The sequence below is a fragment of the Petaurus breviceps genome, unplaced genomic scaffold, assembly GCF_028583685.1.
Source record: "Petaurus breviceps papuanus isolate PSGF00001 unplaced genomic scaffold, PetGlider_PUasm1.0 38, whole genome shotgun sequence".
Classification (NCBI taxonomy): domain Eukaryota; kingdom Metazoa; phylum Chordata; class Mammalia; order Diprotodontia; family Petauridae; genus Petaurus; species Petaurus breviceps.
In genome coordinates this window covers 53,303,822-53,316,533 of record NW_027186304.1, presented here as the reverse complement: position 1 = coordinate 53,316,533, position 12,712 = coordinate 53,303,822, and the positions used below count along the sequence as shown (strand labels likewise).

The following is a 12,712-nucleotide window of genomic DNA, read 5'->3' as shown; positions in this document are numbered from 1 at the left end:
TCCAAATTTGTCTTCCTCAGATACTAGCTATGTGACCCTAGACCAGTTTCTTAACCTCTATTGGCCTTAGTTTCCCTCATCTGTAAAATGAGGATAATAATATAGTGCCCACTTCACAGGATTATTGTGAGGACCGAATGGGCTAATATTTGTAAACCACTCAGCACCACAGCAGACATACAGGTACTTAAAATACTTCTTTTTCTCCTGGTCTTAAGGATCCTTAGAAAGATGCTGATCCTAAGATCTTTGGCATGTGGCTTCCTATAAGGAAGGCTTTCACAGATCTATATTACAGATGCCCCCAATGTGCCAACATGTTTCATAAGCTGAAAGTGGATGTTTTGAGTGGCACACCCTTAGCATGACTTCAAAGATTCCCCAAAGCCCTACTCAGCCACTTATTTCAAAGGTCCCTGTGAAAATGGAAAATGTTTTCTCTAGGGGATACGTAGCTAGACACAGTCATTAGCAGTTTCACACAATTAGTTCATCTGATTACTCATCCAGTCTCTTCTAGCAAGCCCTTGAGAACATGGGCCACAATACAAGTTAATTTTCATGTCTGAGGAAAGACCTGATACATGCAATGCTTCTTGGGAAGATGGGGACAGGTGGGACTTACAGTCTATAGAGGAGAATGTGGGCACTTGATACATGGGGCAGAGGAGATGCTGAAAAGGTAGTAGTTGGTATCAAAAATCAGGCCAAGGGGTGGGGCAAAAGGAAATCAAAGGTGGTCTTTAAAATAACTCTGGCAGACTCTATCATGCCAGACTTGTTGTTCAAACTGCCTAGCCTCATTCCAGTCTAAGAGCCTAAAATCACTAAGCATTATCCCTGATCCATGATTTGAATACAGAAAATGCAACACGTGTCCCTAGAGATAAGGCTGATAGTACTTACTGACTGGTAGAACAAGTTCTAATACCTTGTGTATGTGCAGAAAGGACACACAAAATTCACAAAATCAACTTAACTGAAAACGAAACCCAGTTTTTGTGTAAGGTATCAACATTACAGAGAGTAGCAGAGAGATTGTTTTATTTCAAAGACCAGAATTCAAGAACTTACACTAGAATTCAACAGGCTGTATCTATACATAATCAGCATCAAATAACTCATGTCTAATACTATAGGCACTATATGTGGGTAGACTGAGTATATATGAGTAGATCACCCCCAGCAAATTTAACAAATTAGGCCCAAGGTTCTCTCTTCTACCCAATATACTTCTGGGCTACCTGCATCCACTGCCAGTTGCTGTGGCTTCTGGCCAGAGAATGTAAACTAATTTTACCATTATCTTAAGCCAGATAGAAATTGGAAGGTAAATCAAACAGTCAAAAAAGAAACTTATCACATATCCCATTCTCTATATCAGACAGCTGATTATCTGAACCACTTCTCCATTCAGGTATACAAGTGTAACTCAAAGTTAATTGAAGCATTAGCAATAATAATGAAACTAAGGCTAAGGAAACTCTAGACCAGAGTTTGTACAGTCCTAGAGTTTCATTACTTGGTTTCAGTGCAAGAGATGATGAGTAGTAGGCCTAAATTTAGATTGTTTGGACAGATTTCATCTCTAACCTGTCCTCCTGACATCATTGTAAGCAGCAGAGTCAAAGCACCGAGGCCACTGGGATCAACTTATTTAACAAGGACATAGCCAAAAATGGTAACAAGAAACATCAGGCTATAGCCATGAAAGCTTCCACCAGCACGGAGCACAGGTAACTTCATACTCTCAGTGAGGGCAGCAAGTTACTACAAATTCTCTCTTCTCCTCTTCCTCCTCCAGTGGTTTTTTTCCCTTTTATCACAATCTCACATTTAAGGGCCACCCAGTCCTCCATCCACAGCACAAATATCCAAGTTCAAAACCGCTGGCAGAAGCAGAAAATATCAGACATGAGCCAAACCAAACAATGAACCAAAAATCATGCCACACATGAATATGGAAAAGCACCGAGAGGAAGTTTGCATTTATGTTATTATTTTAAGAACTGAGAATGGTTCCCACAGTTATGATCTTAGGAAGTGTTACATTCAGGATTTGAACCTAGGTCTCCTGACTCTGTCTACCACTCCACTATGCCAAGATGCCTCTCAATGATACAACTGAAACTTGGGCAATAAGAACACTGACGAGTAAAAAAGAACAAAACCAAAAAACCAAATCATTAAGTCGATCTGTCGAGAAAGTCATAAGTAGGGGTGGCTAGGTGGTGCAGTGAATAGAGCACCGGCCCTGGAGTTAGGAGGATTTGAGTTCAAATCTTGCCTCAGACACTTAACACTTATTAGCCCTGTGACCTTGGGCAAGTCACTTAATCCCAATTGCCCTGCCTTCCCCTCTCCGAAAAGCAAAAAAAAAAGCCATAAGTATCATGAGAACAGATTGGTCAGGAGAGGGAAGATTCTATACTGGTAAGAAGGAGGGACCATTAACAACGAAATCACAGGCCCAGCAAAATATGAAAATAGCTAAAATTTTTATATTTACAATAAAAAGTACTAGAGAATAATAATGTTACAATAGTAAGAAATAAGAAAATTTTTAAAAAGTGTTTTAAATGTTGTTGCTTTAATTAGAGATTGAGCTATGCTCTAGAGTTCCTCTCAGATCTAAATCTAGGATTATCTGTGGACCTATGCTAGAAAGTTTTTCAGGAATTACAATAATGATTTCTACAAACTTTCAAGGGCGTCGGAGGTTGATGGAATTGATCCCTTAATATGATCAAATTAGCTTAAAAACATTAACTAAAAACTTTCTATTTCCTTTGTAACATCAATCTTTTTAAGAGCAAGGATGCTAAGAGTTAAAGTTGTAACTGATTTTTGGAGATACTTCTCCCTGTAAAGTCAAGGAAAGAAAATTTAACTCTATGAAGATCTATGGAGAAGACAGAGAAAGGTGCCCAGAAGGAACTTCTTTCTTGGTATGTGATTTTATGGAGTGAATTTTATGAGGAGTTGAATCTGAAGAGACTATGTAAGAGAAACTGTTTTTTTTTGTCATGTCTAGAGAAAATCAGAATAGAAAGAATGAAGAGGATTCTTACAAAGAGATTTTATTAGCTACCTTGAGAAAATTAAGTGATGTGGGGCTGTTTTCACAGAGAAGTTATTTGCTGTTACAGAGAGAATGGCTGTGTCTGTGATCAATCTCACAGGTAAAATATTGTAAATATCTATATCGGATTAAGTATTGAATTCACTGTTATCAAATCCAGTAACTTCAATATTCATCAGATCCTAGGGAGATCAAAAAAATTAATGTAGAGAAGAAAAATGCAAATTAACATGAGGAAATGAAGTATCTCCTTTTTAGGGATAGGAAAAGGGACTGTACCTTTGATTCTACTTGTATAAGGGAATTCCCAGATGATAAAAACTCCCTCTACCAATGCATGTTAGCACCTTCTCTGCAACAGGGAGGCTAAGTAACTTGACTAGGGTCCCACAGCAAGGATGTATCAGAAGCGGGTCTTGAACCCATGGCTTCCTGGTTTTGAGACCAGTTCTCCTTCAACCACAGTGAGAGGCTTTTCATTATTGTCTTTTTAAATACTGAGCTGGGGTGGAGAATCAAGCTGATTAATTGATGAGAAAGGCTGAAATTTTATTAATCAATAGAAAATATACAAATTTACCCGCCAGACAATTCTAGAGTTTGAGATGATATGATTAAATATGGGAATGAGTCAAGGAGAAGGTTAAGGGGTAATCTATAAGTAAAGTTGACAGACACCTTATAAGTCTTATTATTACACTTTGATAGAGATATATTGTTGACATTCCTCTTATACTTACTAGCTGAGACAGATTTTTGGTGCATGAATGGAATGAAAACTGAGAGAGAAGGACAAAGGAAAAATAAGATTTTTATTTTAGAAAAAGGAGGTTCAAGAATTTTAGCATAACTTTGTTCTTTTTCTGCATTAAAAATGAGAACGAAACTTTTTTTTCATTATCCCCTTTATTTAAATTATTCTCACAATAATCACATTTGTTCTTTTTCTGCATTAAAAATGAGAACGAAACTTTTTTTTCATTACCCCCTTTATTTAAATTATTCTCACAATAATCACAGAATTTGAGTTAGAAAGGATCTCGTTGTCTATCTAGTTCTACCCATTACAGAAAGGCATTCCCATTATAATTTGCCCAACAAATAAGCATGCAACATCTATCTGAAGTGTTCCAAAGAGGGAGAACCCATCACCCCTCCATAACCCATCACCATTCCACTTCTGCACAACTCCATATTCTGGGAATGTTTTTTTTGTTTGTTTTCCCTCTAGACGTCGAGTCTAAATTAGCCTTTTTGCAATTTCCACTCTTCATTCTTGGTTTTGAACTCTGGGGACGAACAGAAAACGCCAAATCCTTTTTCATCAGCTTAAAGACAGCTACCCTTGTCTGCTCTTTTTGCATGCCCTAAAGCCCTAGTTCCCTAAACTGATCCTCAGTGGATGCTAGGCCCTTCACCATTTGGACTGCACTCCTCTAGAGGGCAACATGAGGAATCAATAGTTAGAGGGACAATCATATCTTCTCTTACTTAATTTTTCAAGGCTTAACTCAAGGACCACCTCCTTCATAAAACATTCATGCTTTCTTCTCCCTCAAATCCTCCAGTGAAAAGAAAACTCCCCCTCTTTAAATTTCTTACAGCATTTTCCTGGGAAAGAGGGCAAAGGCTTATTATTAGACTCTTTCTTGTAGCATAATTATTTGTGTGCATGCCTTCTCCCCCACACCCAGACACCTGTTTGCAATCTAGATCATCCTCAAGAACCAGACCATGCTGGTTTTTATATCTCCAATGCCTAGCACAATACCTTTGCACAGAGTAGGTGCTTAGGAAATGTTTGCCAAATTATGTCAAATAAAATTTTATAAAGGAATTTTAGTGATACGAATTGACAAAGAGATTCCAAATATTTTGTACGGCTATTTAATCAGAATACTGAAATGCTCTTCAAGCTGAACCAATATGAAATTACATGTAGTGACAATACAAGGAAAATATAAAAGTGTGAAGCACTTTCCAAATCAGCATCAGATTGGGTAAGATGTACTTGCTTAATTTATTGTATTTAATATTCACTTTGTAGATAGCATCTCTCTTAATGCCTCACAACCTAGGTTTTAGGTTTGCAGCTTTCTTGTTTTTACTTTCAGGCTTGTTTGTGATAAGAAAGGAAAGCAAACTTAATATGCAAATGAGTTCATGTCCCAGATTTAACGTTCAAAGGGAAGAAAAAAAACCTCTTAAGTTTACACACTTGCACTTTAATATCAGGTAAAAATACTGAGTTGATTTCATTGTTTTGCAAGTTATTATCTATTTCCAAGTGTTATATCTTCCCAACCCAACGTTCTTTCCATTAAGAAGCTTTTTTATGTGTATGCCTATATTTGAGGGAAAGAAATATAGTATTACATAAAGGCTGTAAGTGTGAAAGAAAATGGAAGCTGAACAAATGAGATGCTGAATTTTAGCTCTTTATGGGCTAAAAGAAATGCTAATGTTAATTTTTAACATTAGCTGGGAAGGTCTCTTAACAAGAGGGGAAATGTGAAAAAAAACCATAAAAAGGGGACTTCTAGGATTCAAACATAACTATTTAGAAACAAGGACAAGAAATAATTTTGTAGCAAAATAAAGATGTCAATTTGCAATATCCAAATAAAAATAAATGTTAAATTCAGTCTTTTAAGTATTTCAATAGATGTGTTCTATGCAACAGATAGAGAACTGGATATGAAATGGGATATTATTTATGAGAAACTGAAATAGTTCAAATCTGATTGAATAATCATTTACTAAGAGGGTGTCAAATAATGTGCCAGACAGAAGGATAGATAAAAATTTAGTCTGCATAGTTTCACTATGTTTTTGGATCTTACACTCTGATAGGGAGACATGACACAGATACAGTGACTAGTTATTTATAGTTTCAAGTTAAATGCATCATAGTTACAAAACAAAGGGCTTTGTGAAGTCAGAGAGTTAGGAAGGAGGAGCGGGCTAAGTTACCTGAAGTAAGGTTGGAGTGAACTTGGGAGATGGGGGAGGAAGGAGAAGAGTGGCAATATAGTGTAGTAGAAAGAACACTAGCCTTGAAGTCGGAAGACCTGGGTTTGAATCCTACATCTTTTTCTTTACTAGTGTGACTCAGCCTCTCTGGACCTCAACTCTCTACATCTGTAAAGTAAGTGAGCTGGACTAAAGAGCTCCAAGATCCTTTCTGGCTCTAGATCTTATAGCCAAGGAATAAACACACAAAATCACTCTCTCCCTCTTCACCCCCTTTCTCTCCAAAGAAAAGCATCAACACTATTAGCAGAGATGACATTAGAAATCTCTTATCACCAATCAATCAAAGAAAATGAGCATTCATTAAGCACCTACTGAATCAGTGCACTAGCATTTATTAAGCACCTATATGCAAGATATTGTGCTAAGCTGTGCCCTAGGCCTTCTATGGGGCGCTGGGTATACAAAGACAAAAACCATAGAGTCACTGCCCATAAGGAGCTTAGGAGTCAGGAAGAAAAACATTTGTTTGTATGTATGTATATATTTGTTGTTTTCAGTCATTTCAATCGGGTCCTACTCTTCGCGATCCCATTTGTGGTTTTCTTGGCAGAGATACTGGAGTGGTCTGCCAATTCCTTCTCCAGTTCATTTTACAGATGGGGAAACTGAGGCAAACAGATTTAAATGACTTGTCCAGGGTCACACAACTACTAAGTGTCTGAGGACAAATTTGAACTCAGGTCCCAGGACTTCAGCCCCAGTACTCTATCCACTGCACCCCCTCGCTGCCCATACGTATATAGTAGGTAGTCTATGTGTATGTGTGTGTATAAGCATACATATATATGTATATTCAAAATAAATACAAGGTGATCTGAGGAAGAGAGAGTCGTAGTAGTTCATGGGGTTTGGGGAGTGTCATGAAAGGCTTCATATAGTAGGTGCTGTTTAATCCAAGACTTGAAGGAAACGAGGGATTCTAAGAGGCAGAAGTTAGGTGCATTTCAAGCATGGGAGAAGACCAGAGTAAAAGAAGAAGATTAAAAAAAGGGATATGAGGAATAGCTAGAATCGGTGAGTTGGACAGATTAACGTGTGATAACTCTGGAAAGGCAGGCTGAGGTCAGGTTGTGGGGCGCTTTAAATTCCAAAGGGGATGATGTATTCAGAGCCTCACCTTAGTGAGTGAGATGGACAGATCTGAAGTTTAGGAAAATCATTTTTAGGAATCTTAATACAATGCTGCTTGAAACTCGGTTGACTGGTACCCCCAAATCTTTATTGTACCATCTAACATGAAGGATCTTGTTATCTAATCACTGGAACAGCCATAAGAATATCTGTAAAATCCATAAAGTGAACATATACACATCTATAGATATAAGTGGAACTGATGGCATACAGGAAGAATGAACTTTTTGCAGATTAGGTGAGGTGCAGTACAAGATAAATTTTAAGAATGCAAAACCATACAGAATTTTGTTGTTGAGTCATCCAACTCTTTGTGACCCCACTTGGAGTATAATGGGCAAAGAGACTGGATTGGTTTGCCATTTCCTTCTCCAGCTCATTTTTACAGATGAGGAAACTAAGGCAAATAGGGTTAAGTGACTCACCCAGGGTCATATAGCTAGTAAGTGTCTGAGGCTGGATTTGAATCCAGGAAGAGGAGTCTTCCTGACTCCAGTTCCTGCACTTTATTCACTGTGCCATCAGCTGTCCCATAGTAGTTAGAACACAGATCTAGAATTTCTCCTCCTAATATAGTATTTCCCCCCCTATATTCTGCTTCAACCACTGTATAAGATTGTCTCATCATTTGTTCTTTTTTTTTTCTTTGCCTTTTGGAGGGCAATTGGGGTTAAGTAACTTGCCCAAGGTTACATGGCCAGGTTTTTTTGTGTGGGTGTTGAGTATCTGAGGCCAGAACCAAACTCAGGTCCTCCTGACTCTGGGGCCAGCGCTTTACTCACAGTGCCACCTAGCTGCCCTCATCATTTGTTCTTATTTCAATTTTTATAAGGAACTCCTCAAACTTGTTACCTAAAAAGTTTCCTGTAGGAATCTTCTTCATTGACAATACATAGTTGTGAATGTTCTGTTCAACTTCATTTTTTTCTCTTCTCCCCCCTGCACTGCTATCTTCATACCCCCATACTGTCCCCTGAGGTCAACTATACAAAAATCTGACCTTGCCTTCTGACTTGGCAACTTCAGCCTGGACTTTCCAGGGGAAAAGTGGAAACGAAGTTCCAAGAAGGCAGTTTAAATACATCACTGGTACAACTTTGGCTTAGATAGAGATCTAAAGACTAAGCGATGATGGGACTATTTCTGCAGGTAGCTTTCTGGGACAGACTGCAAGTTAACAAAGTGACGATGTCTTTGTCAAAGAGGTACCTGGCACCGATTCACACAGAAATGAGGGCTTTAAAAATTTTTAAGCTGTTACTGAAGGTTAACCCAGCTGGTTATTTCTCAGTGGATACCTTATAATTCACAGTACTTGGTTAGTCTCTTCCTACTCAATGTCTAGATGTCTATGAGGGAAGCCTAGCAACACCTAGGCAACCTATTTTTCCCCTGTCTGAGACACATTGATCAGAACAGGGATTGAGGGAGGGCAGTAGTACCAGGAGGGAAAAGGCAGCCTTAAGTGGGTCTGGTTATACTCAATATAATTCTGCTGCTGTTAAATCTAGAAGGGAAGACAAATTAGTAGGTGTGGAGTTCAGGGGTCCACAGGAAGGGGAGAATATAATTATACTTGTGATACAATTACAGTTTTTTCCAATTCTTTTTAAGGTCACTCCTTTAAAACATGTTCCTTTAAACTGGAGAAAGAGATAATAAAAAGACAACCTTCAACACTTTCTTTGGTTAAAGCTTCAAACTGGCTAGGTTTCATTTCATTTTTATTAAGGTACTTATTTTAATGATATATTTCTGTTTTCCATTTAAGATTTTCAGTCTAGAATTCAAAGGCAGAGAGATTTCAGTGAAATCTGGATTCATGGAAGAAAATATATTCTGCTTTCCCAGGGGGGATGACCTTTCTTTCTTTCTTTCTTTTTTTTTTTAAAGCAACCGGGGTTAAGTAACTTGCTCAAGGTTACAGGGCCAGTTATTTCTGGGTGTGGTGCTGAGTATCTGAGCCCAGATTTGATCCAGGTCATCCCGACACTGGAGCCGGTGCTCTTACTCCCTGAGCCACCTGGCCGCCTCTAAGCAATTGGGGTTAAGTAACTTGCTCAAGGTTACACGACCAGGTGTTTCTGGGTGGGTACTAAGTGTATGAGCCCGGGATTCGATCTTCAGGTCTTCTCAACACTGAAGCTGGTGCTCTTACTCGCTGTGCTACCTGGCCGCCCCGACCTTTATTTCTTTAATAAAGTTTTATCTAGTTTTAAAAATGCCTCAACTTCAAATAGGATGTTACCCAGCTTTCTGTGTCCTGCTTCTGCTTTATCAGGAACATTATTTCCTTTTACACACAGCATTTTGTCTTCAGTAACATATAGACATGGATAATTTCATTCTTTTAATACAATTCTTGTAAACACCATTTCTATCATAAAGTTCTTAGTCCTAGCCTAGTTTTTCTCTTTTGCCTTTTTGTTAGTTCTTGTGTCTATTCTCATGCTTTGCTTTTTTTACACCAAGGGTACAATATAGGATCCATGTAATCAATCACACTTTGACCTAATAAACATTTAAAAAGTCCTTCAGGGACAATTTCTTACCTGAACAAAGCTGTTCCACTTTTGTGTAGTTTAAAGATACTATGTCATTCACCCATGCAATGATGTCATGTCTGCTCATAGTCTCTTGGGTTATCGAGGTAGAATACACATTGACCGCCATTCCCCAACTGGAAAAAAATATATTTATTTTCTTTAAAATTAATAACAATAATAGAATTCTACAAATAAACCATACTGCAATTGGAGCAGCCTTTCAGACAACTGTTGCTTATAACTGCCCAGATATAAGTGACACAAAAATTTAAAATTTAAGCTGTTTTTTATACAGCTGTCAACATGTCTTATACTAAAAATCTCCAAACTATATGGAATGAAAAGCTTTCAAAATACAGTTGCCTTAGGGAAGACATTGACATTATGTGGGAAAGGATTAAGACATAAAACATCTCTGTTGTCAAGTAGTCTATTGGAGTTTTCCCAAATATGCTTTTGGTGAGTCTAGAGAACATGAGTTTGAATTCCAATAATTGTATTCAATTACAAAAATCAATCATTTTATCCACCTACACAACAGCAAATATTATGTTGCAAGACAGCAACTTGGTTACTCTTGGACCATTTCTATCTGAATCCCATCTAAAAAGGTGACTATAAAAAGATAACAGTGATAATAATAACCATGAAGCCTGTGAAAAAGATGAGGTCCAAGAAGGGAACAAAAGGCCCTCCCGCTCTCCATGAGCGATACCTAGATGGATTCTACAAATAATGTCAAATATGTCCACAAAGAAGCATCAAAAATATCTGAGTCATGAGGGTTTTTCCATAAAAACAGAAGAATTTATCGTAGTGATACAAGTTCAAGTAACTGCTACCAGAAACCAGAGAAAGGTCATCCTTAAGGAGCCTAGACTTCCTGATCCATGAAGATTTTGCATGCAAATAGTAGAAACCATGCAACATATTACTTTAAGTTGTAGCACAAGCTGAATACCTGTAAAGACAATATCAAGTGACCATGATTTTATATCAGAAACTTGATATCGTTATTAAATTAAGAGATAACAAATTTCCAAACTACAGACATAAACCCCTAAATATTCTTGAGAATTCAATAACTAAATCTGTTCTGGAATTGAAGTATCATTACAGATAGAATTACTGCTCAGACATACTGCCTATAAAATCTCATAATACACATTTTTAATGGTGTTACCATACTGAATACTCAACCTCCAAATGATATTGTCCTTTCAAACCTTTTTATTTTTAATTTTTATTTTTTTGCTTTTTATTTTATTTTTTTGGGGGGGAGGGCAATTGGAGTTAAGTGACTTGCCCAAGGTCACAGGCTAGTTTTTGTGTTAGTGTATGAGGCCGGATTTGAACTCAGGTCCTCCTGACTCCAGGGCTGGTCCTCTATTCACTGTACCACCTAGCCGCCCCCATACCTTTTTAAAGACCAGGTTCATTGCCACTCAACTAATTTGTTACAGTATCAGAATGGCCTTTTAAGTCTTAAGTAATAATAATAAGTATAACAACAATAATAGGTACAATAATAACAAAATATAATAAATAAAACATTTACATGGGACTTTAAAGGCTCACAAAGTACAGTAATCTCTTTCTAAATGTTCATATCAGATTAATGACTAGTGGAACTTTGACATCAAATCTACAACTGTATTAATAATAATATCTTGAATTTCTAGTAATAACCTACTTCTGTAGGGCTTTACAATACATAAATCTGCTTTCCCAGGTATTTATCATATTATTTGATCTTTATACCTATGGAAATGGGATCTATGGTAGGAGTAGCCTAGAAATGGAGAGACAGGAAACTTGGTTGATCTGCTCCTGCAAATAGAGGTTCATGAAGTACAGGGATGGCAAGCAGGAGGGCCAGGAATGGTACCACCCCTATAGATGCTGGAATCCTAGAAAAGCCCTAACTGGCAGCTAGATGGCGCAGTGGATAGGGCAAAGAGTAAGGAAGATTCATCTTCCTGAGTTCAGATCTGGTCTCAAGATAGTTAACTTTTTTTTTTTTTTTACTGTTACTCATTCATTCATGTATTTGTTCTTCCTTTGATCATCAACCAAAAAAAAAGTCTATAAAATAAACCAGACCCATGTTTTAAATGGTTATAAAGTTAATTCCAGATTACCTGAGGAAGAAAACAAGTATGTAGTAATCAACAATGAAAAATGGATGTTAATTAAATCCCACAGGCACTCAGTGCAAATAGATTGTAAGGAAGTACAAGCACCAAAAACACAAGTAAATAGTAGTTATACAATATGTTTTATATCTACAATCCCCCTTGTAAACTTCAATAAAAATTTCTTATTAGTGCATGGCATCTGAAGTGAACAAAGGCTTAACTAAATCTTGTGCTTGGGGCAAGTACCACAAAATGTGCCCTGGCAAGCAGCACTCTCAAATCAGCTTTTTAAGATGAACTGAGTTAGGCACGGAGGAAGAAACCTTGGATGTTGGAACACCACTCCATTGGGATGGGGGTGGGGCACAGAGACCTTTGGGCGCTGGAGATTCTAGAACATCAGAAGATCAATACTGAGAGTTAGAGCAAGGAAGGCCTAGGTTTGTGGACAAAACTAACCTGGGTTGGGGCTCCTGAGGGAAGGAACAGTGCCACATCATAGCTTCCTGTTTTAACTAATTAATCTGGTTAATTAGGCACTATGCCCAACTGTATCCACTATCTTGGTTACAAGTGTTGCTAGCATGCTCTAAATTTTACTGCCCTGGCAAAGCCCCAGTCATCTAGCCCTAGTTGAAGTTCTAGAAATGAAACAAAGCAAAAAATATATAGCTCAATAAATTACGTGGAATTGCTATTCATTAGTAATTTCTTATTTGTTTTTCATTCAGCCAAGATAAAAAAAAAGGACTGTAATAAATAGTTCAAGAATGAAGTTA

The 12,712-nt window shown here is 37.6% G+C and overlaps 1 protein-coding gene across 7 annotated transcripts in view; it reads right to left on the bottom strand.

Annotated features, from left to right (window-relative positions):
- Positions 1-12,712, bottom strand: part of MAPRE2 (microtubule associated protein RP/EB family member 2) — a 201,849-nt gene that overhangs the window by 68,768 nt on the left and 120,369 nt on the right. For 6 of the 7 annotated variants that reach the window (XM_069099899.1, XM_069099898.1, XM_069099895.1 and 3 more), the window contains one exon: positions 9,802-9,929. The exons of the other annotated variant lie outside the window; for it this stretch is intronic. In XM_069099899.1, the coding sequence (XP_068956000.1) occupies positions 9,802-9,922 (121 nt within the window). In that variant the 5' untranslated portion in view covers positions 9,923-9,929. The remainder of the gene's footprint in view (positions 1-9,801; positions 9,930-12,712) is intronic. 7 annotated transcript variants of the gene reach the window in all.